Source organism: Amblyomma americanum, chromosome 6, assembly GCF_052857255.1.
Source record: "Amblyomma americanum isolate KBUSLIRL-KWMA chromosome 6, ASM5285725v1, whole genome shotgun sequence".
Classification (NCBI taxonomy): Eukaryota; Metazoa; Arthropoda; class Arachnida; order Ixodida; family Ixodidae; genus Amblyomma; species Amblyomma americanum.
In genome coordinates, this window is record NC_135502.1 from 194,069,500 (window position 1) to 194,097,330 (window position 27,831).

The following is a 27,831-nucleotide window of genomic DNA, read 5'->3' on the forward strand; positions in this document are numbered from 1 at the left end:
AAAATCTTCGCTAGGATGATTGAAGATGCTACACTGATTAAAGTTGCGACAGAGAACAACTTGGTCAAGGTAATCTAATGGCTTCTTCAAAAGTTCGTGCTATGTCGAAAAAACAGAAGAGGCAGAGGAGTGTTCATCTTCGTGAAAGACACGTGGATGTGTTCTAGGTTTGATGTGCACTTTGACCACGTAGAAGTTATAGTGCTATTTATTAAAAAAAGAGAAGTTGCATACACACTCCATGGCATATACAGGCCACCCGGCAAGAATTCAAACATGTTTTTGAGCGAACTGAACCCTTTTCTTCACAGGCATATCAATGAAAAAAGAAGACTTGTTTCGGTTGGGGACGTGAATATTGATACTGTACAAGAATCTAGAACAGCAGCGCCTGATTACCTAAATTTATTAGCAGAATATGGACTTATAGATGTAATAAATGCCTACACCACGGAAGAGTACTTCAGACAAAGAATCACGGGAACATGCATGGACCACATTGTGGGCAAAACAATCATATAGGTCAGGCGTGATCAATCTCAAATTAGCTGACCATTATTTTATAGCAGCCATGATATTCTCAGAAAAAATCAACGATGGTGTGAGAAGCCATGTAAAACAGACTCTTTTAGATAATAAAAAAATTGATGAAATAATAAAGCGTACTAATTGGAGATCTCTGTTAACTCTTCACCATCGTGTGTCTCATCAAAAATTACTGCAGAAGTTAAAACCTATACTGAAACACGAGTGCCTACTCTCATGGATCGAAGCCTATCTTTCGCATAGACGTCAAAGTGTGGTTGTTGATGGTGTCCTCTCTGATGCTGTCCCAGTAGAATCCGGTATTCCGCAGGGCTCAGTCTTGGGTCCCCTTTTCTTTCTAGTATTTATTAATGACATAGTTCACAACGTACATGTTAAAATACGGCTTTTCGCAGACGATTGCATACTTTATCAAGAAATTTCTAGCCCTGAAGATCGACTCCTTTTAAGCGATTCACTGTCTGCAGTAGAAAAATGGTGCTCCAAGTGGCAAATGACTTTGAATTCCAACAAGACAGCAGCGATGACTGTGACACGTAAAAAGAATCCTTTTAGTTTTACATACCGCTTAGCCAATGAGCCCCTCTTAGTTGTCAACGCTTTTAAATACTTAGGAATTCAGATAGTCTCAGACCTTCGATGGAACGAGCACATATCGTATATAGAAAAAAAAGCTCCAAGACAACTGCACTACTTGAAAAGAACGCTGGCACAATCCACACAAGAAATAAAGCTTTTAGCTTACAAAACATTTGTTCGGCCAATGTTGGAATATGCTGCGGCAGTGTGGGATCCCTGGACCGAAAGTAACAATCTTAAAATAGAAAATGTCCAACGCAAAGCTGCTAGATTTACCTTTAATTGTTACAGTTGGAATATTTCCCCAACAGCCCTACTGCAAACCGCAGGACTTGAACACCTGGCCATGCGTTGTCATCGAGAAAAATTAATGTTATTCTACTTGTATTATCACAATAAACTAACAATAGAGGAAGGAATTTTAGTTGAGCACACATCTCGACACCCTACATGCTCTTACCATACTAAGAAAGTTGCCGCGTTTTCATGCAAAACTAATGTATTTAAGTATTCGTTCTTTCCCCATACTTTCATTAAGTGGAATGGTTTACCTGCTGATGTTGTCAATTGCGAATCGGTGAATTTATTTTTACAAGCTCTGAAGGATGTATAGGGCTCTTATGTATCCTTGTTTTGGGCCAAGTCTGATGCCTTCGTTTGCTGCCAGGATCGATGTCATCATATGTTCTATGTCTTTGTAATCGATTTTATCTTGTATGTACTGGTTTTTCCTCTGTTCGCTATCTGCTTCTTTTGCAATGTACTTGTCATTTTTATCAATATGTTTGTACCCCACTCCTGCCTAAGGCCTGTAACACAGGCCGGCAGTATTTGCTAAATAAATAAATAAATAAAATGCATACAAGCAGCTAGCTGACATAATTCAAAGTGTTTATCATTGTGTGTCTATTTGTGTCGCCCTGCTGAAGGACTCGAAGACCCGTTGCCGCAGTGGTGGAGAGTACGCCGTTGACGAAGAGGCTCATGAGGCGATGAGCTTGCATGTCGATGGCTAGGTTGAAGAAACTGAGGAAGTCCGCACCGAGAACAGCTTGTGAGACATTGGAGATAATGAAGAACCAACTCCGACAGCGTTGAGGTTCGAACTGTTTGTTTGCGCTGCTCGCGCTGCGGCGGCCTAGCGCAACTTCCTCTCTTGTCCGGCGATGCGTGCCATGGCCTGCGAGCCAAGCGCGACGCGAGGGGCACTACACCATAAATGGATGGCTCATGAAATAATGGATCTCTGCTACTTAAAAGACCAGGCTTGGCAAATATGCAGAAAACCACCAGAAGATGATGAAAAAAGACGAGAGTTTCGTACATTACAAAATCTTGTCACGGCAAAAATACGACAGGCTAAAAGGCAATACTTCTTACATCAATTCGCAGTTTGCAAGCATGATGGGCGAAAGACATGGAACATAGCAAATGAACTAATGGGCAGAACAAAAGAGGTCAGCATTGAGCACACAGTTGAAAAGAACTTTCTCAACCAAAGCACGCAGGTGGTATGTGAAAAGTTCAATGATACGTTCGTACGAGCCACGAAAAATCTAAGAAAACAGAATGGCAGCAACTCAAACGAAAACAAGCCAGTGCACGCATGCGCGCACACACAGCCTTTCTACCATCAATATCTGAAAACAGAGCTTTGGAATAGCATGAGGCAGATGAAGCTTACAAAACCACCGGGAATAGACAAAGCACCATTTCGAGACTTATATTTCCATTTCAATGCACTGAAAAATCTGATCCTATTAAATGGCATATTTGAAACCAGTCTTATACCCCAAGATCTAAAAATATCGATCATAAGGCCTGTTTTTAAAAGCGGTAAAAAAGACGACTACACGAACTATAGACCAATCACAATTTTGTGCTGTTTAGCACAAATAATGGAAAAACATATTGCTTGTGTGATGCAGTCGTTTTGTGAAAGATTTTCTCTGCATAATCCAGTCCAATTTGGTTTCAGAAAACAAAAAAACAATAGTACTCCTGGAAGAACTTTCCGATGACTTTCATAATGTGGTCGAAAATAATCATGTCGCTTTAGGTCTTTTCATGGATCTGGCCAAAGCATTTGATACCGGAGATCATGCCCTAATGATAAGCAAGCTAAATATCTTAGGCTTTCGAGATCAATTCAACAGGTTTCTCGATAATTACTTTTCCAATCAATTACAGTGTGTTAGAATTAAAAGTGAGTACAGTAGCAATAGATTAACAATATACGGTGTGTCGGAAGGAAGCACCTTAGGACCAACACTTTTTAACATGTATGCTACTAACCTGGGCAGTTTACTACTGACTTCAAAAATATATCAATATGCAGATGATACCACGATATTTCTTGATACAATGGATTTCGAGAAAGGATGTGTTCGTTTTCATGAAGACATATATAAAATCATGGACTCGTTTGATAAAAACTATTTTTGTCAACCCGCAGAAAACAAAATTTTTATGTTTCAGAAATCCACATAAGCTGGTTACCCTCAGTCGACCTCTATACTTGCACACTTCTATTTGTTGCACTTGTAAATGTGTGCCACTAAGACCTGAGTCAGTGGTTAAACATTTAGGCCTTTTTTTGAACCCACATTTAACTTGGAATACCCATATCGAGCACTTGTGGAAAAAGTTAAGAAATACAGCCAATCAGGTTTTTTAGAAGAATTACTCATGCGATATGGATATGCTGACGGTTTCTAAAATGTCGCCTGTACTTCACCGTCTTATTCAAAGGAAGGTCCCGCTGGAGCCTCCCTTGACTGGTACACAGATGGGGAGCCCATTGGCCGGAGCTTGACCACATCCCTGACCGCCACCATTCATGGTTTCTACCCTTCGCCTTACAACCTATCCCTGTGGTGTGGGTGACAGCTTTGGTATGGGAGCTGGGGTACATGGTGTCGCCTGGCACCAACACCTGAATACTAAAGGTGCCCCTACAGGGTCCTGTTTTAAGCATTGCAATGGCATATTATACGCAGATGACTCTGCAGGTGCGTTAACAAACGCTTGATGGAGCATGAAAACACCAGGAAAAATGACCCCATCTTACACAGTCTCCCACAGCAGGCAATGCCAATGCAGGCATGAAAAGGATCATGCAGAAAGGAGAGCTAAAGGGGACGCCGTTGCCCAGGCGTCTTTCCAGTGCAAAAAGTGCCAATGTGTTCCCGATTACAAGAACAAGAATGGAGTGTTTGCCCTAGTAATTTTTAATTGCTTCGTACAACCTACACCCCTACTGTAATGCCACCGTGGCGATGTGAGTAAATAAATAAATAATAAACAGCATTTTGTTCTATAATCCTTTTATTGTATCTAAATCTGCCAGTTTTGCAGTTTATACTATGTACCTTGCTATTAATTGTCTCTTTCTTCACAATATAATTCGTGCAGATTGATGTTCCTTGTAGCTTCTGTTCCCCGATTACTTATGTAATGGAATTTATTCTCATGGGAGGTCCCACCTGCAGTCTTGTACCTGGGGACCTCTAGCTGTAATATTCTTGTAAATTCTTCTGGAATCAAAAAAAAAACTTTCAGCTTCAACTTCAATGATATGGTTTATTTGGAATAATTGATGGTGGTGATAAGTTAATTACCACAGGAAGGTAATCGCTTCTGTAGAGATTGTCGAGAACATCCCCTTTAGAAGCAATAAAGATAGAGGGGGAACTAAATGGCAGGTGTATAGAGATAGTTTTTCCTGAGCTTGGAGAGCAGTATGTAGACTTGCCAGTTTTGAGCAGGCATACATTACTGCACAGAATTAGAGAGAGAAGTGGCAGAGGATAGGCAGGGAGGTTAACCAGTAAAATGTTCCGGTTGGCTACCCTGCACTGGGGGAGAGGGATGAGGGGGCGTAAAAGAATAAGAAGAAGTTGAAAAATGCGGTCCGCAGCAAGCACGACAGGCAATGACACAAGCACTGTAAGTCACAGGCCACCACAGCTGTAGCCTGCACACCTTGAGGGCTGCCGACTGCTGCGACCCGAGTGGAACAGATGTAGGGCCCTCCATCACAAGGCAGCGCAGGCGTTTCAGTGTCAGGAAAGGCTGCTTGCCATTGCGGCTGATAATGTTGATGACAACGTAAGCATCGGACTTCTGCTCTAAAAGAATAAGGCTGGAGGATGCGTTGTGCCAGCTATTGGACAGCTGCAAGCACTGGATTCAACAATTTCAGCATCTGCCGTGCATTCTGTGCATCTGGCATGTGCATGTTTGAAAGCAGCACACACATGGCGTTCACGATTGGCTTCAGCATTGCAATCACTTGCTCGTCTGCGACCTGGTCCGGTTTATGACCTACTACCCGACCAGCAGTAGGCCCAACACACTGAGTGCGCGGAGACTGTTCTATCCACTGATCTCCACTAGGTGGCTGGATGCCGCATTCCCGCTTTCCGAAGTGGGCGCAAGTGAAGCCACTAGGAAGCTCGGTGGCATGTCCCGGAAGTTTGGTGTCTGCTGTGTATTTCAATGCAAAAAGTCGTGTCTTTCGCCCTTTCGTTCTCAGTTTTTTGCATTGTTTTCGTGTAACGTCTACTGTAATATCAAAGGAATAAGCAAGCTCAATGCGAGAAATGTGTGCATTGTTTGGGGAACCGTGTTATTTCAGAGAAGCCAAAGAAAACAGGCATGCAGGTCTCACCCTGCCGCGGCAAAGAAGTACATGCATTAAATACTATTTTTTGATCTGGTTCTTGTCTCCCGAGCGTAATTAGGACAAGTAGTGGAATGACGATGAGTCTAGTCATCTTAAAAGCAAATTTTCGTGTTGCAAAGAAAAGGCAATGGCGCGGAAACCCTGAAACTCAAACTGCCGCTGTTTCAGTTTCGGGTTGGTGGCGGACGATGTCTCGTCTCATTGACGGCAGGTGATGTTTATCGCTTTAGTGTGTGATTTACTTTCCAGACGTGCTTTTCATCTAACTGAATAGTATAGCCACGTTCCATCTACACAGCGCGAGAGAAACAACTGATGCGAAAGACGAATGCAGCAGCGCATATGACAAGTGCTGTTAGAGGTCAACTGCACCAAGCATCACGAATAAAAGCTCATTCAGGCATAATTTGCTACAGTACGAAACAGTACTTGATACACCAGCAGAACACCAACGGCACCTCACCAGATTGTTGCCTCGCCCTCGCTCCTGTTCGGTCTAAACATAATTCAGTAAAATGGTCACTGCAAAGTCGGCTGCCTAATGAAGGTTTCTACCTATTCTTTCTTAAATTTATCCATCATTGATGGTATAACTTGGGCTTAGAGCGCGACAACGTGCATCCCAACAAAGAGCAGATTTGGCGACGCTAGCGCAACGGGACGACACAGAGCTGAGCACACGAAGCTCCGTACGTACTGTGTGCAGCGACGTCCTGTCATCTGCTAGTGTCGTCCCATAGCGATGCAATGGACCCTTACTTTTTAAACGTCTTTCCCGAGGACTTTGCTGCTCTCCTCATGCAGTTGACGGCGCAACAGGTAGGCATTGTCACGAAAAATGATGAGAACGTCGAAACGACAAGGTGCAAAGTGGAAAACGAAAACTAAAACTGAAAAACCGTGCTGAGGTCCGATTACATGCACTGCCAAAGGCTGACTTCCGGGACATGCTGCCCAACTTTTGGTGGCTTCACTTTCGGGCGGCCGATGCGGCATCCAGCCCCCTAGTGGAGATCAGTGGTTCTATCATTGAGGGTTGAAAACTAAACATTTTGACAGATTTGCCTGGCTGGTTGGGTTTGAAGACTTCTAATAAACTGCACATCTGCAACCAAAATTTTAACTTTAACCCAACGTTTCAAAGCCGACTCGGCTCCTTCATCAGGGGTGACTGAGGGCAGTAGCTAGCGTCTTTTAAGTATGGAGGGGGGTGAAAAGAACGACAGCTGTGTCGCGAAAGGCACGGGGGAGGGGGTTTTAGGCTGTCAGTCACGCTGGCGCACTGCAGGGGGGTGCTAAATGGCGACTTTTTTTCCTTGCGTTGAAGAGCGAAGTCGCTGGGCATATACTGGGGGCAGGTTTCCTTTTGTGCGGTTGATATTGTTTGGGGTGGTTTGGATATGCCAGGATTCCAGAAGGAGCCTCTTGTGGTAATTTGTTTCGGTTCCGAGGATGCGGGTTTCTTCAAAGTTGATTCTATGGTCGAAGTCCTCGGAATGGTTGGCTACTGGATTGCGCTCTCTTGCGAATTTCCGGACGTTGTTCTTATGTTGCCGAATTCTTTCTTCAAAATTTTTGGTTTCGCTGATGTAGTTGCGTCGCAGTCGGAGCATGGAATTTGGTAGACAATGCCTTTGGCTCTTCCTCTCAGCGGCCGGTCTTTGGGAACAGGTAGGCAAAGCGCAACAGTGTTTGTGGGCTTGTGCGCAACCTGGAGACCTGATTTTTTCAGGATTCGGGCGATGGTTTCGCTGACACCTCCGACATAAGGTAAAGTGACGTATTTTGGTGATGGCGTTGGTCTTTGTGCGTTGATTTCTGGACGAACGTTGTGTTTTTGACGTCGAATGCTTTTTTGAATAAAGTCTTTTGGGTAGCCATATCGTGCGTTGTTCTTTTTTTTTGTCAAGTTCTCTGCTGCAGTGAGTCTTTATTATAAGTTTATTATAAATATCATTGAGGGTGTGCAGTACTTCGGGAGCGATGGCCAAGTCACTAGCCGGTCCCGGTCTTGGACCGGAGTTGTGACCTGTGCTTGATTAGCAATGGGCTCGGGAGCCTGAGTATGCAATACCTGCTTGGTCACTGCTGGTGTGTGTAGCTCAGGCAGGGATGGCCAAGGCCCGTCTGCGACAACCGTCTGTGCCTCGCCAGTCGTATTGCTCCCAATCCTTAAAGTCAATCAATCAATCAATTTATTTTTCACATGGAAAAATACAGCGAAAAAAAGGTGACTGAAGAAAAAGCCGCTTTGTTGCAGCTTGACTAAGCTCCAGTCACCCATCACTCATTAGCAGCAACGAACAATGCTCTTATGTGAAAAAATACACAGCAGAAAGAGAGAGATAAAAAAAAGAGAAGCATACATCAGAAAAACTGGAACAGAAAAACAAAACAAAAAACAGCAAAAAGCAAACACACAAACAAGGCATATTATATTAGTGCAATATGAAGTGGTAGCAGTATACAAAATTTATATGAACAGCTCGATAATACATTTAAGGGATAGTTTTTCAATGTCTATTTGTGAAGCATCCGAATAGTAGTGATTTAATATTGTTGGTAACGTATGTTGAGTCATCATTTTACCGTAATTAGTTCGTGATGATGGAACTAGCCAAGGTGATTGATGACGAAACAGTAGTTAATCAAAGGTCTTTTCAGTTGCGCTAAATCAAAAAATACATCTAAGGTACCTGCATTGGCCCTTTTGTATAAGCAGAGTAATTTATGCACGTACATGTCTTGCGCCTTAATGATCTTGTGCTTGTGAAAAAATGGTGCTGTGTGTTCTGAGAACGACACGTTTTCAACTGCTCGGAGGGCTCGTTTCTGGAGAACGGTAATTTTCTGCAAATTCGTTAGAGTGGTGTTGCCCCACACCAAAACACAATACCACAGGTTGGAATGAAATAGGGCATAATAAATCACGCATTTTACTTTAGTTGGAAGGAAATGGCGGCACCGGTTTATCATTCCTACAGCCCTGCATAATTTTGATGAAAGATAGTTAACATGATCATTCCATGACATATGTTCCGAAAAAACCACCCCAAGTGATTTAACACATTTTTCTATTTCTACTACATACGGTCCCAAAACAACGGTCTTCGGAACATCAACTGATGAGCCAAGAGCCCGAAATAGCACGCATTTCGTTTTCGATTCGTTCAGAATCAATGAATTGTTTCAGCAGTACGCGGAGGGGGAGGACAAGTTGTGGAAATTCTTGGACGATCCTTTCCAATGCTCGCTACACTTTTAGAAGGTCTCGCCGCCGCCGCACCTTAGCGGCAGCTTCTCTGTGTGTGGAATTGTCTCTTGACATTTGTTTAAGTATCGCCCTTTCCTTTTCAGGCGAGGACAATCTTTTGAGGCAGCGTCATGAGGGCGGCGGCAATTGGCACACGTAAGGACTGTAGCCCGGCAAGAATCGCCACTGCGTGGCTGACTACACCGTGGGCACACGATGGGGAAATTGCACACACTACTCACGTGTCCTATCTTCATGCATTTCCAGCCCTGGAGAGGCTTCGGAACGAACGGCCTAACTGCATGCCGAAAGTGCCCAACCTTCACGTGCGTTGGAATGCAGACCCCTTGGAAGGTCAACTTGATGCACTTTGTCCTTCCAAGACGCTGAGCTTGCAGTATTGCTACACCATCGGTAGCTGGTTGAATCAAAATGGGCAGATCAGAGTCGTGGATGACTACGTCGACGTCGTAAATGACGCCTGCCATAGTGCCACTGCCTAGAAGGACATGGGAACAAACGATGATGCCGTCTAGCGTTCTGATGTTGCTCAAACTCTCAAGCGCATTCCAGTCCATGACATCAATGGCGACGACATTCCTAGAACGATTCACCCTCACATCTTTAATTGCTCCCGGGACGCGGGCCTCCAGAAACGCAGGCGTGGCTTCCCTATTGATGTGGTTGAGATTGTCGGTAAGAGTCTCTGGCACAAATAGGACAGTATGTGCCGATGATTCTCGCTCCATAGTGATCGTGGACGTACACGACGACGGCGAGTCCTCACCTTTGCGCAGTCTCTGTTTGGTCTTCTTGCTTATGACTCTGACAAAGCCGTCATCAACTAAAGAGTCATCACTGGTGACTGAGTACACCATGGTGGCCTGGCTGCTTGCATCATTTGGGAGGCCAAGACATTTCCTGTGGGCAGCAGCGGCTGATCGACCAGACTGAAGTTTAACAGTGTCCACTTTCATCACCGTCACCAAAACATAAACAGTGTAAGGCGGGGGTTTATTGAAAAGAGCTGGGAGGAAGGAAGCAGCGGCGAGAACAATCCGAGGGCAACCAGGTCGGGCACAGACACACGTGGCGATAGCAATATGGTTGACGCGCAGGGCCGTCTTCGTTTTCACGGGTCATCTGCTTTGTCTGGGTCATCATCTTCTTCACAATCATCCCCGGGGAGAAGAGGAGCCATCCTGGCGACTTACGGGGACTGTAAGATGGAGGGGTTGTAGTAAGGCTTGAGACGCTAGATAAGAACTGTCTCGCGGCCACGGCGGCGGAGATCGGGAGATGGTGTGAGGGGTTCGACGACGTAATTAACTGGAGATGTGCGCTCCAGGACACGGTAGGGGCCGTGATACCTGGCGAGAAATTTCGAGGACAGTCCAGGAGTACTTGATGGTATCCAGAGCCACACAAGCGCATCAGGAGAGAAGTGCAATGTGGTGTGAGCGTTGTCGCGGCGAAATTTCTGGCGATACTGGGCGTCAGTTGTGAGTGACCAGGCGATTTGGCGGCAATCTTCTGCGTATTGCGCGGCTTCGGAAACAGGGGTATATTCGGAGGCGTCAGGTTGGTAAGGCAGAATGGTGTCTATTGTAGCAGATGAATGACGGCCGTAAAGAAGAAAGAAAGGAGAGAAGCCAGTAGTGGACTGCTGGGCGGTGTTGTAGGCGAAAGTCACATATTTATTTATTTTTTTTATTTATCACTACACCCACAGCGCCGTGAGGCATTACAGTGGGGGGGCAAGACAACTCAAGCACAATCGAAAAAGTAGGAAATGCAGATAAAAAGCAAATAGGCAAGCAACTGAATCAAAAAAGCATACAGGCAACACTTTAACAAAAACAAAAAAGATAAGAAGAAAAAACAACGGCTTAATTACAATGCATATTTCGCAAAGAGGAAAAAAATACATTAGGGGAGGTAATGGTAGCAATATCATGTGGGAGTTTATTCCATTCGCGAATTGTTTGGGGGAAGAAGGACATCTTGAAGAAGTTCGTTTTACACCTGATCTCTTTAATTTTAAAGGCACGATCAAGACGCGGTGAGACATAGTCGGGATGACGCAGATAATGCTCTCGGTTAATACCAGTTTTATTATGGAAGATATTGTGGAGAAATTTCAGTCTAAGAAGTTTCCATCACTGCTGAAGTGATTCCCATCCAAGGTTATTCTTTGCAGCGGAGACTATAAAATTCCTGGAAAAAGTGGCATTAACAAATCGCACAGCCAAATTCTGGATCCTTTCAACCATGTGAATACCTACCTGCAGCCGAGGAGACACAGCAAGCATATTTAAGTACTGGTCTAATGTTAGTTTTGTACAGGAGCTCTTTGGCATTGGGCGGTAAATTCTTCACATTTCTGCGAAGAAAACTCAGTACTCTGGAAGCCTTGCTTGTAATGTAATCTATATGGGGACGCCAGGATAAATTTGCAGTAAAGTATACACCAAGATATTTATGTTTGAAAACTTTTGACAATGTTTCCGCGTTAATACAGTATGAAAAGTAGTAAGAATTTTTTTTTCTAGTAAAACACATGTACACAGATTTTTTCACGTTAATATCCATGCGCCAAGTATTGCACCAGTTGGTAATCAAGGATAAATCATTCTGCAGGAAAATGCAATCGTCGGAAGTATGAATGACCCTGTATAGAACGCAGTCGTCTGCAAACAGACGCATTTTTGAAGAAATACCGCAACATGTACCATTCATGTAGATTAAAAAGAGGAGTGGCCCCAGAACCGACCCCTGAGGTACACCAGACGATACGTCTGCCTGATCAGACTGCGCTCCATTTAACACTACTATTTGACGTCTCAAATGCAAATATTCTTTAATCCAGGCAATAACTGAACAATTTATGTTGTACCAGGATAGTTTTTCAAGCAGTAAAGAATGGGGGACTAAGTCAAAGGCTTTCCGGAAATCTAAATATAAACAGTCAATAGTGAATCCGTCGTCCAAGGCACCAGCCAGGTCATATATAAATTTGGTCAATTGTGTGACACAAGAGAATCCAGTGCGGGAACCGTGTTGCTGGTGGGATAGTAACGAAAAAGCGTTCAAATGATTCATTATGTTTGTAAAGAAGATATGTTCAAGCATCTTGCAGCTAATACTCGTTAGCGAGGTCGGACGGTAATTTGAAACGATACTGCGGGGCTTCGACTTGTGCACTGGCACGACGTGAGCAAATTTCCAATCATTTGGTAAAGCACTTTCTTGAAGCGATTTTGTGAAAATAAGAAACAAGTATTTTGATGCTGGGCCTGCGCACGAAGAAAGTAATGCAGATGGTAAGCTGTCTGACCCCGTGGCTTTCGAAGGATTCAATTTTTCTAGCAATGTTTGAGTTCCGTGCAAATCAAAAACGATGTCTTCCATGTGTTCTGCGCTCAGATCGGGGTTCTGCGCATTATAGTGATGGCTGCTAAGGCGGCCAGCAAACACAGAGCTAAAGTACTCGTTGAAAGGTTTTGCTTTTGCAAGATCGATATGGATCATCTTGCCGTCATCTTCGAGCGGTGGAACTGACACTGCATCTTCGCCATTCAATTTGATAAGTTGCCAGAGTTGTTTTGGGCACCTCTGCATCCTTGAAGGAAAAGAACTTATCCTTTTCTATTTTCAACACATGTTTCATGTCCTTAGTTATTTGCTTCAGTTTCTGGCTCAAGCGGAATGAAGGTGATTTCTTATATGCAGCATAAGTAGTCGCCCTTTTCCTGGCGATCAGAGATGGAAAGGCTGGCGATCTCGCCTGGAATGGGCAGCGGGACAGGGCATCAGCGTCTTGATGCTTGCAGCCAAAACGATAGACCACGCGGATGTCATATTCTTGCAGACGAAGAGCTTACCTAGCAAGGCGGCCAGATGGGTCTTTCAAGGAAGGAAGCAACAAAGCGCATGATGGTCCGTCATGTCAAAAGAGCGGCCATAGAGGTACGGGCGGAATTTGGCAAGGGCCCATACAGTCACCAAACACTCTTTTTCACTGACGGAGTAATTAGTTTCAGGCTTCGTAAGTGTGCGGCTTGCGTAGGCAACAACGTATTCATCAAAACCACAGATACGCTGGGCGAGTACGGCGCCGAGGCAGACACCACTGGCATCCGTGTGGACCTCGGTAGGAGTGGTCGAGTCGAAATGGTGCAGTATGGGCGGCGCTGTGAGGAGGCGGTGCAAGGTGTTATATGCATTGTCACACGCCGGAGACCACATCCATAAGTCGGAACTGCCGGACAATTGCGTTAAAGGCGCAGCAATGGAATCAAAGTTGCGAATAAACCTCCGAAAGTAAGAGCACGGACCTAAGAAGCTGCGCAAGTCTTTGATGGAAGTGGGTTTGGGAAAGTCTGCGACAGCACGAAGTTTAGCTGGGTCGGGACGAACGCCTTGCTTAGAGACAACGTGTCCTAAAATTGTCAGTTGACGCGCAGCAAAACGGCATTTCTTCAAGTTGAGCTGCAGGCCAGCGTCAGAGAGGCAGGTCAAAACGTGCTTCAGGCGGGATAGATGGGTTTCAAAGTCGGGGGAAAAGACGACAATGTCGTCAAGATAGCATAGACACATTTTCCACTTGAGTCCACGCAAAATGGTGTCCATCATCCGTTCGAAGGTTGCAGGGACATTACAAAGGCCTAATGGCATCACAGTAAATACATACAATCCGTCGGGGGTTACAAAAGCAGTTTTGGGACGATCGGCCGCTTCCATGGGGACCTGCCAGTACCCAGAACGTAAATCGGGGGAGGAAAAGAGCTCCGCCCCTTGCAAACAGTCCAGAACGTCATCCTTGCGCGTTATCTTATTAAGGCAGCAGTAATCAACACAGAAGCGTATGGAGCCATTTTTCTTTTTCACAAGGACAACAGGCGATGCCCAAGGGCTACTTGAGGGATGAATGATGCCGTTTTGAAGCATTTGGTCGACTTGCTCTGTAATAGTCTGGCGCTCGGTTGGAGACACACGATAGGGGCGCTGCCGCAGCGGTGCGTGGGCACCAGTTTCGATGCGATGGGTGACGGTGGAAGTTCGGCCGAAGGAAGTTTGGTGAGCGTCGAAGGAAGAGCGAAATTGATGAAGGAAGGCGAGAAGCTGTGTTCTTTGCGGCAGGGGAAAATCGGCGTCGATGGAGCGCAAGAACAATTCGGTAGAAGAGCGATCTGGTGTAGAGGCAGGAGGGCTGAGCGCATTCATGGCGAGGAGTGGTGTATCATCAGTTTCCTCGCAGATGAGCAGAGATGCGATGGGCTGCACACTGCCGAGGCATTCACCAAGGCGCAGAGCGGTAGGGCAGGAAAACGGGTTAGAAACCAAAAGTATCGAAAGGCCAGCAGACACAGTCAGTACGGCGTATGGCAGAAGGAGACACTTGTGGCGCAGAAAAGTATGGCCTGGAGTAAAGAGGACAGTGTCGTCACCGATAGAGTCGCAAGACAAGTGTACAACAACGGAAGAGCACGGGGGAATGTCGATGTCTTCGGCGGCGAGAGCTTTAACACAGGCAACAGGAGGAGTAGCGTCCAGAAAAGGATTGGGCAGAGAAGAGAACCCGACTTCCGCTCGAGCACAGTCGATGATAGCTTCATGGGCGGAAAGGAAAGCCCAGCCCAGAATAACAGGATGGGAACAGGAAGGCAGCACGACGAATTCTATCATGTAGAGGGAGTCCTGAATTACAACTCGAACGGTACACGCTGTGGACGGCTTGATGTGCTCAGCGCTGGCCGTACGCAGCGACAGTCCAGCAATCGGCATCTTTACCTTCTTCAACGAACTACAAAACTTTTCATCCATAACAAAAATCGCAGCACCGGTGTCCACAAGGGCCAAGACAGTAATGCCCTCGACAGAAACTTCAATCAGATTAGCAGCGGATATGTGAGGCCTTGGAAAGTTCGACGGGGATGCAGTTCTTGCCTCAGGAACTGCGGCACCTAGTTTTCCTCCTGAGGGAGATTGGGGAGACGTCGCATAGGAGTGGGCACGGCGAAAGCGCAGGGCGCACATCGCTGACTATGCGTCTCGTTCTTCTTGTACAAGTTAGTTACAATAATACAATACGCAGTGATGATAGATTTCTGGTTGTACTGCCATGCCCACATGTGTGTATGAGTATTGCATATGAGTGTTTAAATTCTTGCGAGCTCTTAGTATGTGGCGATATAGAAGAGAATCCGGGTCCAACCGTCGAGGAAATGTTCCAGTCATTAAAGACTGGCCAACAGGCAATTAGAGAAGACATTGCTTCTTTGAAAGAATGCCTTGAGTCGACGGAGAAAGCGATATACATAGTTTTCAAAAGCGTTTAAACAACTTGGAAGGCTGTATGATTGAATTAAACGCAAAAAAAACACGAGAACGATGAAGTAAACGCGACTGTGACTGCAGTACAGGAAATACTTAAAACGCAACAAGAAAAACTTTATGATTTAGAAAACCGCAGCCGCCGTTCGAATTTGGTAGTGTTTGGAATTTCTGAGGACCAGAATGAAACAGAAGTGGTACTGCGGGATAAGGTTGTCCGGGATGTCTTTCAAGATAAGTTAGGAATAAACTGTACATCTGTGGCGCGAATTCACAGACTTGGGAAAGCATCCACACGAAGGCCAGTCATTGTGTTTTTACAGAATTATTCAGAAAAACAGGCTCTCTTGAAAAACGCACGCAAATTGAAGGGAGCAGGCATATCGTTGCAAAACGATTTTTGTGTAGACACGCTGCGCAAGCGCCGTCTGCTCTGGAGCAGTGCGAAAGAAGAGAAAGACATAGGCAGAAGAGTTAGGCTTATTCATGATAAGATTCGCGTTGACGACGACTTGTTCTATTGGGATGACATACAGCACACGCGGAAACTCATTGCAAAGAAAAAAGACAGCGCAGAATTGCAACCAAACCACACCGACTAGCAGTCACAGTCGCAGCAGTTTCGGCTGCTTTCACTAAATGCCCAAAGTATAGTGAACAAAATAGAGAAACTGCAAGATATTTTGCTATTATACGATCCTCATGTGTGTGTTATATCTGAAACTTGGTTGCACGACGGGGCACATGATGATGAAATCGTTTCGCCAAACCACCAGCTGTTTAGAAAAGATAGGACCTCCGGAGGCGGTGGCGTCGCAGTTATTGCAAAGAATAGTGTTCTTGTAAGGAAATTAGACCAGATAGATAATCATGAAAGTTTGTTTTTGAGTGTCTCTGTTTCGGGTGTGCCATTCATATTATGTTCTGTGTATCGGACACCAAATGCTGATGATTAATTACTTTATGCAGCAATTATATGATCACCTTTTGAAATATAGAGGAAAAAGCTTAATAATTACTGGTGATTTTAATCTCCCACAAATACACTGGAAAAATTGGAGTTATGGACACAGTCTTTCCTCTGACTTACTCATTGATATCATGCTAACTTTCAGTCTTCAGAAGGTTGTCAGTGTATGTACTCGGGGAGGGAATACTCTTAACCTCTTATTCCTCAGCGAAGTTTTTGGTGAAGGAACCGTCGAAATTGAAACTGGTATTTCCGACCATAAACTGATTTCTTTGTCGTCATCGATGGTAGTGAAAAATGTCAGACTACCCCGAAAAAAAATTCAGATTAGGGATTATGCTAAAGCAGATGATGAATCAATTATTGATTACTTGGACCTGCACCTTAACATTGTTCAGGATGATGTCGAGCTTTCATGGCAAAGGTTCAGGGAGATTGTTACTTATTGTATTGAAAGATTTATTCCATTGAAGGAGGTCAAGAAATCTCCATCAAACCCTTGGATCAACAGAGATATCATCCAAAATAGGCGGAAGCTGAAAAGAATGAAACGAAAACATAAAAAAATAAGGAGTTTGCAAGTCACACAATTAAAAAATGAATTACTGGGAAAAGTTAAAGCTGTGCGAGAAAGATTCTTTAGTCATAGCCTTGCTGATTTTATTTCAAATGCTTCACAAAAGTTTTGGCACTATTTAAGTCAATCAAAAGAGGCAGTACATAAAATAAACATTAATGGTAAAATTGTTGAACACGCCCACATAATTGCTGAGCATTTCAATGATTACTTCGGTAGTGTATTCTCTGACCTAGATGAATTCGAATGATCCAATACAAATAGGGGGGGGTAGGGTGGTCAGGGCTACGGTGATACATTCCCGAAGTTGGGTCAATGGGGGATATCGGTCGTTGAGAGGGTCTACGGTTAGGGATTGCTGCAGCCCTGAACTACAAGATAGGTCTGTCTTACGTGATATAACCGATTTCCCGTGAGGTGTCTTGGAAATGCTCCTTAATATCAACGTTAGGAAATCTGCAGGCCCTGACAAGCTTCCAAATGCGTTTTTACGAAGGTATGCGGAACAGATATGTGTATTCTTAACAGATTTCTTCAAATTATCCTTACATTTAGCAGAGATACCATTAGATTGGCGTAAGGCAAGGGTTGTCCCAATTCATAAAAAGGGCGATATTACAAGCACATGCAGCAAATTATTAGAGCACATTGTCGCAGGCTTTATTCGGCAGTATTTGACAGATCACAATGTCCTATCTCCACTACAGCATGGGTTCAGAAAGGGATTATCGACTTCAACTCAGCTCATATCAGTCGTTCATGAAATCTCTGAAGTACTTGACTCGTCCGGACATGTTGACATGCTCTTTTTAGATTTTAGCAAAGCATTCGATAAGGTACCCCACGAAAAATTAATCCACAAGCTCGAGTGCATTGGTCTTCTATCAAATATTATATCATAGATCCAAGCCTACCTCTGACACAGGCAGCAGTTCGTAGAAATTAATAAATGTTCTTCAAGTGTCCGTCAGGTAACTTTGGGCGTACCGCAAGGCAGCGTATTAGGACAGCTTTTATTTTTTATCTGTATTAAAGGGAAGCTGAAGCACTTTTAAAAAAAATTGAGTTCTCAACGTCATTTTATAGCTTTTAGTCCACTGAAAAAGAATATCTCCTTCAAAAAGAGCAGAAATAAGCGCAAAAAGCTGTTTTTTAGAAGAAAACGCGCCCCATCGCCTCAGGGTGTCGAGCGAACGCCGCTCCTGCCCGCGATTGGTTGGGACCGTCATGACGTCATCCACGGGGATCTCCGGCCAGCACCGATGGCGTTGCTGCGTAGCGCGTTGCTTCAGCTGGCTTTTAAGGACTACGATTTGGAAATTATGGATAATTCATGCAGTATTGAACAGTTAAGACTTTTGCCATGCATGTTCGAGCCATCAGCAGCTTCAGAAAACGGCGGAACCAACGACGCCGCGGAGTGCGCCGGCAGCGAAAGTCAAGTCGCGACATCTTCACGTGTTGGAAATCTCGAGTGGATAGATGGGTGGATGACAGCTTTTATTTCCACCGGAAATGGAGACCCTTTATTACTCACCGCCCCCGGCATGCAGGCCGGGAGGGCGGGGGCCGGAGCCTCCGTGAATAAAGGCTAACAAAGAGATTTTATCTCTTCGCGGAATCAGCCGCCAGGCGGATCGGCTTGTTTTTGCCGAGCGGGTTCTTTGCTGCGCAGCAGGGCTTCCCAGCTTTCTCTGCTATCGATATCTTCGTCGACTCCGGGGTAGTCGGCGCATTCCCATATTCTCTGCTTCCGGGTAACCGTGGAACCGCCGCACTGTCGGAACCTGGACGAGCGCGCCCAAACCTATTCTGAAATCGTTGTGAACTACAGACTACAGAAGAGAAAACTGGTGCCACCGCCTGATAAGAAGCTAATAGAGAAGCGACATGGCGGCGCCTCCAAGCCGGAAATTTCGTTAATCCAGTATGGGCCTTTCACGTCCTACCAGGGTAACATGAAAACCAAATCTCGACTGATACGTATGTTTTGCGTAGGTGCATGCACGTACATATGTTTTGTGTAGGTGCAAGTGGCAAAAAAAGAAAGTAAATTGCGCTGAAACGTTGTCGTGTACCGCTGCTGCATAAAACCCTGGCCACCAACTTCTTTCCGGTGACAGTCTGTGTGTGTCTTCTCCTGTTCCTGCATCTTTTTTCGCTGTTTCTTTTTGTCTTCACCAACTTCTTGTAACTCCTGTAAGCGTGATGTAGTTCAGACCACCGGCATGCTTACACGAGTCGCACGGGGTAAAGCATTTGTTTGTTGGTTTATTTATAGTTACTTGCCTAATTACTCCCGAAGGCCTTTTAGAACTACAAGTGAATGTCAAACTGGATGAGTTGGAGTGGTTGCACTACTGTACTGTAGCGCGAAGAGTCGAGGTGACCGGGAGGAAGGTCCCTTGTGTGTTTTCTGTCGCATGTTTGGGCGACTGTTCAACCATGAAACTTCTGCACTTACCCCAGTGCATTGTTGTTTTTTTTTGCATCCTGAACGCGCTTTTGAACAATAATTATGGCTGCGTTTCGGAGCTCTCAGTGCTGCTCATCAAAACTAGTGCGCTGCGAGATATATATAGTTGCTGTTGTTGCGTATCCAGATAACCAGCAAAATTACTTATGGCAGATATATGCATACCGTGGCTCCACAACTTTGCCGTTCGGACTCAAGGACAGATCTGCATGAATTCTGGCGCCATTGTCGATCGTCAGCCATGACCAAGCGCTCATCAATGCAAATGTTTGCATTGCTCAAGTATACTAGGTTGATATAATCGGTTTTTTGTCCAGTTAGGTGCAGCGGCATGTGCTGTGCGCTGATGAAAGATTAAGAGAATTGCTTGTGCTGCCATGAGCTGCAAGCAATCAGGACAAACCCAAAAGGCACACAGTGTGTAACGAGCTCAAAAGAGTTCAAAACTGATTCACATTCATGGTATTCCAGCGCAACGGCACATAGCCAAAGAAAGGAAGACGGAAAAGAAGAAGGACGAACACAGCGCTGTGTTCGTCCTTCTTTTTTTCCGTCTTCTTTTTTTTGGCCATGTGCCGTTGCGCTGGAATACTATGAACGTGAATCAAGGATACCAACTAGCCCAAGAACTGACTCTACTGAAGTTCATGACTATGTGCCTCAAAGACAGTGCTGGAAGTGGCCTTAGCTCAGCATGGATGTGAACCAGTTGGAAAAGGCAAAGAGTTTACAAACAGGTAAGAAAGTAATGTAACGAAAAAAGAAATGTTGATGCACATATTTTGTGCAGGCAGTTTCGGCATGCTGCGTACCACCAGATTGTCTGGTTAACGTGGAAGAGGCTGTGGGAGAACCACCAACGGATTCTACCACGCTGTGTGCTGAGTCCTGTTCGAAAGAAGTATCATACTAAAACTGGTTTATATACAAGCTTCAAACATTACACGGAATGCCCGAACGAGAGAAAGTAAACGGCACTGGGAGAAGATTACGTTGATCTGTGGTTCGCTAAAGCGCGGGCCGCAGCGAAGCAAGCACAGCCGGACGGCCGGCCGACTCTCCGTGAATGGCGTCACTTCCGCCAGTTCTCCGGTTTTGCCATCCCCCCACCCGGCGCTTCCGGAAGCGACGAGGGCGTGCCGGTGGAGGGTTTTTAAGAAATGATTGCAGCTCTGTTTGCGGACAGAATCGGGAAAAAAATTGCACACGATTTTCAAGGTCCTTTCTTCCCAACCACAGCGTTTCATGCGATTTGAAAACCGTTTCAGCTTCCCTTTAATGATATAGTAGACGAAATCCCCGATGATGTGCATGTTAATTTATTTGCGGATGACTGTGTCATATTTAAAAAAATAGCTTCACGAAATGATCACGCATGCCTGCAGAAGTCAGTTATTGCAATTTCAAATTGGTGTAAACTTTGGGGCATGGAATTAAATGTACACAAAACAGTCTTGCTGCGAGTAACATGAAAAAAGGAACCTAGTATATTTTCCTATGTTCTAAACGGCACAAAAATAACTGATGTTGAACAATACAAATACTTAGGCATCACATTCACTAATAGATTCTCCTGGTCTAACCATATTTCCCTTACATGTGCAGCGGCATTGCGCAAATTATGGTTCTGGAAAAGGAAACTTAAAAAGGCACCGGTAAACACCGAAATTTTAGCATATAACACATTCGTGTGATTGAAACTTGAATATGCAGCGGTTGAATGGGATCCTCATACCAAAAAGGACATCATGAATTTGGAACGTGTACAAAGGAAGGCCGTTATATTTATCTTTGGAAAATATAAAAGAGAGGATTCCCCGTCTTTACTAATGCTTAGAAATAAAATCACTTCACTAGAACACAGGCGTAAAGTTAGTCGTCTCCAGCTTTTACATAACGTCATTAATGGAGAAATTGGGCTTCAAATGCCTCATTATGTAACGGCTCTTAATGCACGAAAAACAAGACATAGACACAACTTTTCCCTTACGCCATTATTTGCTCAAACAAAATCTCACATGAATAGTTTTTATCCACGTACTATAAACGAATGGAATTCTCTCCCTGTTGATGTACTTTAATCAGGGAACTTCACTAAAGCGTTGGAAAACTATTTGTCACATAAAATAACACAGCCATAAGCAGTATTTTCACTATTTTTCCCGTTTTTTATGTGAAATTTCCTGTATTTTGTTATGTTTAGTGCCCGACTGTTTGGCACAGCATCTTTATCCACATATAAATTCAAATGTGCGATTCTTTTGTAGTAATTACTGTGCTAAGGAAAGAATTCAGATTCTTGTAACGTGGCTATGGGCTGCATCATTTTAATGCACTGTTTATATATGCATTTTTTTTGTCACCCTTGCTGCATTGTCCTTACCTTCTCAACTGTATTGCTCCTCGTGCATGGGCCAGTATGTTGGCCTGCAGTATTAATAAATAAAATTTAAAAAACGGAGCGGCTCCTCGGTGAAAATGAACGGCGTCTAGAAAGGGCTGAACGGTCAGGAGAACAAGGACGACTAGACGGCGGCTCAGCAGATCCGGTTTCACTATAACGTTAATAAGCAGGAAAATTCTGGTCTAGAGCCACTTCATCGTCTTCCACTGCACAGAATGAAATCTTCTAAAACAAAGCCCGTAGTGCGAGTCTATCCACTTCCCCACAAGCCATTAAAATCCTGAATTACCAGATATGGCTCTGGCAGCTGTTGTGCTTCAGAGTCAAGAAATGCTACTGTTAGGTTAGGCTCGAGATGTGTTGAACATGATGTGGTTGTTTCAAAATGAGGAATAGTGACTGCAACAGCTTCATTTTTGGTTTTATGATTGACTTCGTGCATTGTAACATCACTCTCCACTATAACAGAAACACCTACAGAGAGCGTACTCTAAAATGTTTTTGCACTGAAGGCTGAAATCTGGGCGAATTGATGTTTAGATTGAGAGGACATAGTAGTAGTAGTAGCGCTAAAAAACAAGGACAACAGGAAGAAGACAACACAGGTGCTAGACATAAGCTGACTTTATTCTCGGAAATGCCACGTATTTATAGGCTAAGATCAGGTGCCAAAAAGTGGGAGGTACTGGAAGCCTTTCTTATACACGTGGAAAGGCAATCGTGCGTTAGCAAACTGAATGTTTATCTCTCTGCTAAGGAATTCAAGTTCTTGTATTGAAAAGTGCCGTCACGCAAGCGGTTTGATTGTTGATTTTTTGGCACGTGATCTTAGCCTATAAATCTGTGGTATTTCCGAGAATAAAGTCAGTTGATGCCTAGCACCTGTGTTCTCTTCTTCTTCCTGTCATCCTAGATTTTAGCACTACTACTATGTCCTCTCAATCTTGCACTGACCTCCTAAGTTTTGTTTCTTGTGTGCATCAGGCCACAAGGGTGATTTTACAAGATCTTTTACGCCACTGTAGAGACCACTAAAGTAAAAGAAAAAAGGTCGTTTGCCTACTTGAGAGAGTTGTGCCGCCCCTGATTCACATGCGTACTGGAGATCCTTGCTTGGAAAAGGGCCTGGCGCAATTAAGAGGAAGATGGTGCGGGTCGTTCTGTACCTCCACCAACTATCACAAAACTATAAAAAGTAGCTGCAAGGTATGATGTAAACATCGTCTTTTATCCCCACGTGAGTTGGTTCAGACATTCTCAATGATAAACCGGAAGAAAAGGCAACCTGCAACATGCTAGCTAGTATACCGGCCAGAAGTGGTGCCCCCCTCACGTGTGGAAAAATATACATTGCCTAGACTAGGCGTCATTTTAATAAGAGAGGAAATGAGCACTTGCTAAATGCGGGGCATATATGTCCGACCATTGCAATCTACTCCGCCTTTGGTCTCAAACACAAAACTATTAGCAACGGCGATGGGAAAATAGAAATAAAACTGATGGTTTTTTTCCACTGAAAAGGATAGGGATGCATGTATTAGCACGCCACCAACCTTCCTCAACGAGAAAGAAAGGTCTTTCTGAATGGGACGGGATTGCTTCTTGCGTTTCAGCCTCAGCTAGGCATTCTGGTCAGTTATTTTCTCATACAAATACAGATACCTTTATTTTCAACATCAGGGATGTTAGGGGTGCACCCAAAAAGCCTATGACTGGCTTGACAGAGGGGTGCACCCCCGTACACAAAAACCGGCAGCAATAGAACACGGACAGAACAATAAAAAAAAAAGACTACAGTGCATAGGTAAACATCCTATTCAATCAAAAATTAGTGAACATCCTCTTGCAATAATAAATAAGTAAAGTCGGCAGAATTAACACGAAACGCTCAGGAACACTGAAGAATGCAAAACGAAGAACAACAAAAAGAAAATAAAGAAGGAGAAAGGAGGAGAAAACTAGCAGCAAGAAAAAAAAACCGTCTCATCAGGTCCTGAGGGCTCATTGCGCCGATTAAGAAATGTTGGAATTATATGTCGGAGCATTTCATGACCGTAATTAGTACGAAAGGATGGCACATACCAGACGTCGTTGTTACGTGTTGGGTAGTAATTAGCTTTGGGCCGAAAGTTAGCTGTGCCATCAAAGAATGCGTCATGATTTTTCCGTTTTCTTTCATATCGTTTACTTAGCAATAAATTATACAGGTCATTAATTGGAGTTACATTTAATGATGCGAAAAGAGGTTGAGTGTGAGCAGTAAACGGGGCATTTGCAATGATATGAATGACCTTTTTCTGTATTTTCTGTAACCTATATGTATTTGACCATGTGGTTGTACCCCACACCAGATGACAATATGAAAGGTTAGATAAAAATAGTGCATTATAAAATAGAAATTTAACACTCAGAGGTAGTAAAGAGCATACTTTGCACAACATGCCTACGCATTTTGCAAGTTTTTTAGCCAGATTGTCGATGTGTATGTCCCAGGAAAGATTGCACTGCAGTTTCACACCTAGACACTTTACTGACGCCGCTATTTCAATGCTTTGAGAACCAAGCGTTAGTGTAGGTAAATGTTCTAGTGGTTTGTTCTTAGGTCTAAAAAGTACAGCTTTAGTTTCGGTAGCGTTAATTTTCAACAAAGATTCAGCGCTCCATTCGACGAATTTGCACAAAGCTTCATTAGCATTTAATGTCAAGTCATTAACTGTTTTAGCCCTACAAAATATACTGACATCATCTGCATACATTATACATTTAGTGCTGTTGTCAATGTTCACAATGTCGTTAATATAGATGTTAAACAGTGTAGGTCCAAGAATACTGCCTTGCGGCCCGCCAGAATGAATGGATCTTAAGTACGATGAAGAATTATTAATTACAACCCGTTGCTGGCGGTGCTCTAAATATGTTATTAAAAGCTGAAGGAATGTGCCACGAAATCCATAGTGCTCAAGTTTAAGGAATAATATTTTGTGATTTATGGAGTCGAATGCTTTAGAAAAATCTACAAAAACCACGAGAGTTAATTCTTTTTCTTAAAATGACTAATATAATTTCCTTCATGGTTAATAACGCTGTTTCTGTTGATTTTCCTGCGACAAAACCAAACTGGGAAGCTGATATGACTTTGTGTTTGTTAATAAAGCTTGTAATGCACACTTGTAGAAGCTTTTCAAAACATTTCGAAAAATCTGGCAAGATCGATATAGGTCGGTAGTTGGAGAAATTATTTTCGTCTCCTCCTTTAAAAATTATGGTAATCTTGGCAATCTAGCTTTTTGGGGAAAGTTCCTGAGGAAAATGCCAAGTTTATTATGTATTCTAATATCGGTGCAAGTATGTGGGATGTGTACTTCGCTGGCAATATTTGGAGGTCGTCAATGTCCTTACTTTTACTATTTTTCAGCGACTGTTGGAGCGAGAGAATTTCGTTAGTTGTAACAGGGGTTAAAAACTCGGTTTCGCTAACCTTTTGATTCATGCTGTTGAGGTATTGGTTGGGCTGTGTGACCTCTGCAATAGACACGAAGAAATTATTGAAAGCATCTGCTGGTTGAGAACCAGACAAGTGAGTGTCATGTGTGACTATTTCATCTACTACAGTCTTCTCTTTTAGGTTCAGCAAATTACTGAGCCTCCCCCAAACAATATTCGAGTGCTTCATGATGGCTTTGACATCATTCCTCCACCTTTCCTTAACTGAAGCACCTCTTTGTACCTTAATTGCTTTTTATTGTTGACAATCGGCGGACGGACCATTCCTCTTTTCGCCTATCAACACTGCCTCCTAGATTTTTAGTTTTTTTTAATTCTTTCACTATTTTCTTTCGCACCTAGCTATGCCCTTTGCATTTTGGAACTTTACGGCTACTATTTAGTCACTGCCCTTGGATTCACTCATGTTAACGGCAGGTGCACATGCACATCTTAGAACTTTTTAGCTGATTCGCTTCCTTAGTGTTTTGTATTTGGCTCTAAGATGACTTTTTTTTTGCTGTCATCATTTACATGCTGTCGCCATTGCTGTTGTAATTTGAGGGGTTGAGCTCACAAGCTTTGGCAGTAGTTCTCCTTTGGCTCTGCTGTATGGCGCATGTCGAGCACAGATCTTGTTCTTTAGTCGGTCGCTCCATCACCGGTGAAGCAGTACAGAGCCCTACCCTCATCCGTCCACGGTGGATTAACAACAGCTAAGCTGTTTGTAGAGGGGCAAAGCAGCTCTGCTCTCCAAATCCTCAAGTGGTCTTGCTGTTGGCCCAGTGCAGCAGCTCAACTGCGGGAGCTGTGGGGCACCATCCTTACATGTTGGCCAACCTTGCAGAGCCATTCAAATGTGTTCCCTTTTCCTTATTGCACTCTCCAATTGGATACAAGAATTCCCAGTCTTCCCAAAGGAACTATTGCATGCTGCATGCAAACCAGGGTGTTGAAATACAACCGAACCAGGAACAAAAACTTGTATTTTTGCCCAGAACCCAACCGAACGGAACCCATATTTTTTTCGCCATCTTCCAACTGAACCCAAATTGGAGTGATTCAAAGGAATCGTTCGAAACCGGTTTGGTGGTACGTCTTCTCCCTCTATTATTTTATCAGTGATCTGTTGCAATCTCAATCTGCTTTTTTGGCCTAGTATGTTAATTAATCTCACCTGTTGCTGTTCCCTTTTTATTTGGTCCCATCCCCTTGCCGTCATGGCTCTCCTCTTGTCCGTTTGTTTCAAGCTCTGCTAATGCTGCTTCGATTGTTTGTCTAACATGTTCCTCTTACCTTTCTCCCCTCCTGTGTTGGACGGCCTCTTCCCTTGTTGCCTCAGGTGCCCAAAACCTCCTAGTAGTAGTAGTAGTAGTAGTAGTAGTAGTAGTAGTACAAGCAGCAGCAGCAGCAGCAGCAGCAGCAGCAGCAGCAGCAGCAGCAGCAGCAGCAGCAGCAGCAGCAGCAGCAGCAGCAGCAGCAGCAGCAGCAGCAGCAGCAGCAGCAGCAGCAGCAGCAGCAGCAGCAGCAGCAGCAGCAGCAGCAGCAGCAGCAGCAGCAGCAGCAGCAGCAGCAGCAGCAGCAGCAGCAGCAGCAGCAGCAGCAGCAGCAGCAGCAGCAGCAGCAGCAGCAGCAGCAGCAGCAGCAGCAGCAGCAGCAGCAGCAGCAGCAGCAGCAGCAGCAGCAGCAGCAGCAGCAGCAGCAGCAGCAGCAGCAGCAGCAGCAGCAGCAGCAGCAGCAGCAGCAGCAGCAGCAGCAGCAGCAGCAGCAGCAGCAGCAGCAGCAGCAGCAGCAGCAGCAGCAGCAGCAGCAGCAGCAGCAGCAGCAGCAGCAGCAGCAGCAGCAGCAGCAGCAGCAGCAGCAGCAGCAGCAGCAGCAGCAGCAGCAGCAGCAGCAGCAGCAGCAGCAGCAGCAGCAGCAGCAGCAGCAGCAGCAGCAGCAGCAGCAGCAGCAGCAGCAGCAGCAGCAGCAGCAGCAGCAGCAGCAGCAGCAGCAGCAGCAGCAGCAGCAGCAGCAGCAGCAGCAGCAGCAGCAGCAGCAGCAGCAGCAGCAGCAGCAGCAGCAGCAGCAGCAGCAGCAGCAGCAGCAGCAGCAGCAGCAGCAGCAGCAGCAGCAGCAGCAGCAGCAGCAGCAGCAGCAGCAGCAGCAGCAGCAGCAGCAGCAGCAGCAGCAGCAGCAGCAGCAGCAGCAGCAGCAGCAGCAGCAGCAGCAGCAGCAGCAGCAGCAGCAGCAGCAGCAGCAGCAGCAGCAGCAGCAGCAGCAGCAGCAGCAGCAGCAGCAGCAGCAGCAGCAGCAGCAGCAGCAGCAGCAGCAGCAGCAGCAGCAGCAGCAGCAGCAGCAGCAGCAGCAGCAGCAGCAGCAGCAGCAGCAGCAGCAGCAGCAGCAGCAGCAGCAGCAGCAGCAGCAGCAGCAGCAGCAGCAGCAGCAGCAGCAGCAGCAGCAGCAGCAGCAGCAGCAGCAGCAGCAGCAGCAGCAGCAGCAGCAGCAGCAGCAGCAGCAGCAGCAGCAGCAGCAGCAGCA

General features: G+C 44.9%; 1 protein-coding gene across 3 annotated transcripts in view; it reads right to left on the minus strand.

Annotated features, from left to right (window-relative positions):
• The window catches only part of LOC144094325 (uncharacterized), a 241,601-nt gene that overhangs the window by 91,530 nt on the left and 122,240 nt on the right, over positions 1-27,831 (minus strand). The window contains exon 9 of one of the 3 annotated variants that reach the window (XM_077628267.1): positions 18,317-18,735. The exons of the other annotated variants lie outside the window; for them this stretch is intronic. Within the exon in view, the coding sequence (XP_077484393.1) occupies positions 18,570-18,735 (166 nt within the window). The 3' untranslated portion in view covers positions 18,317-18,569. Of the gene's footprint in view, positions 1-18,316; positions 18,736-27,831 lie in introns of those variants that run through there. 3 annotated transcript variants of the gene reach the window in all.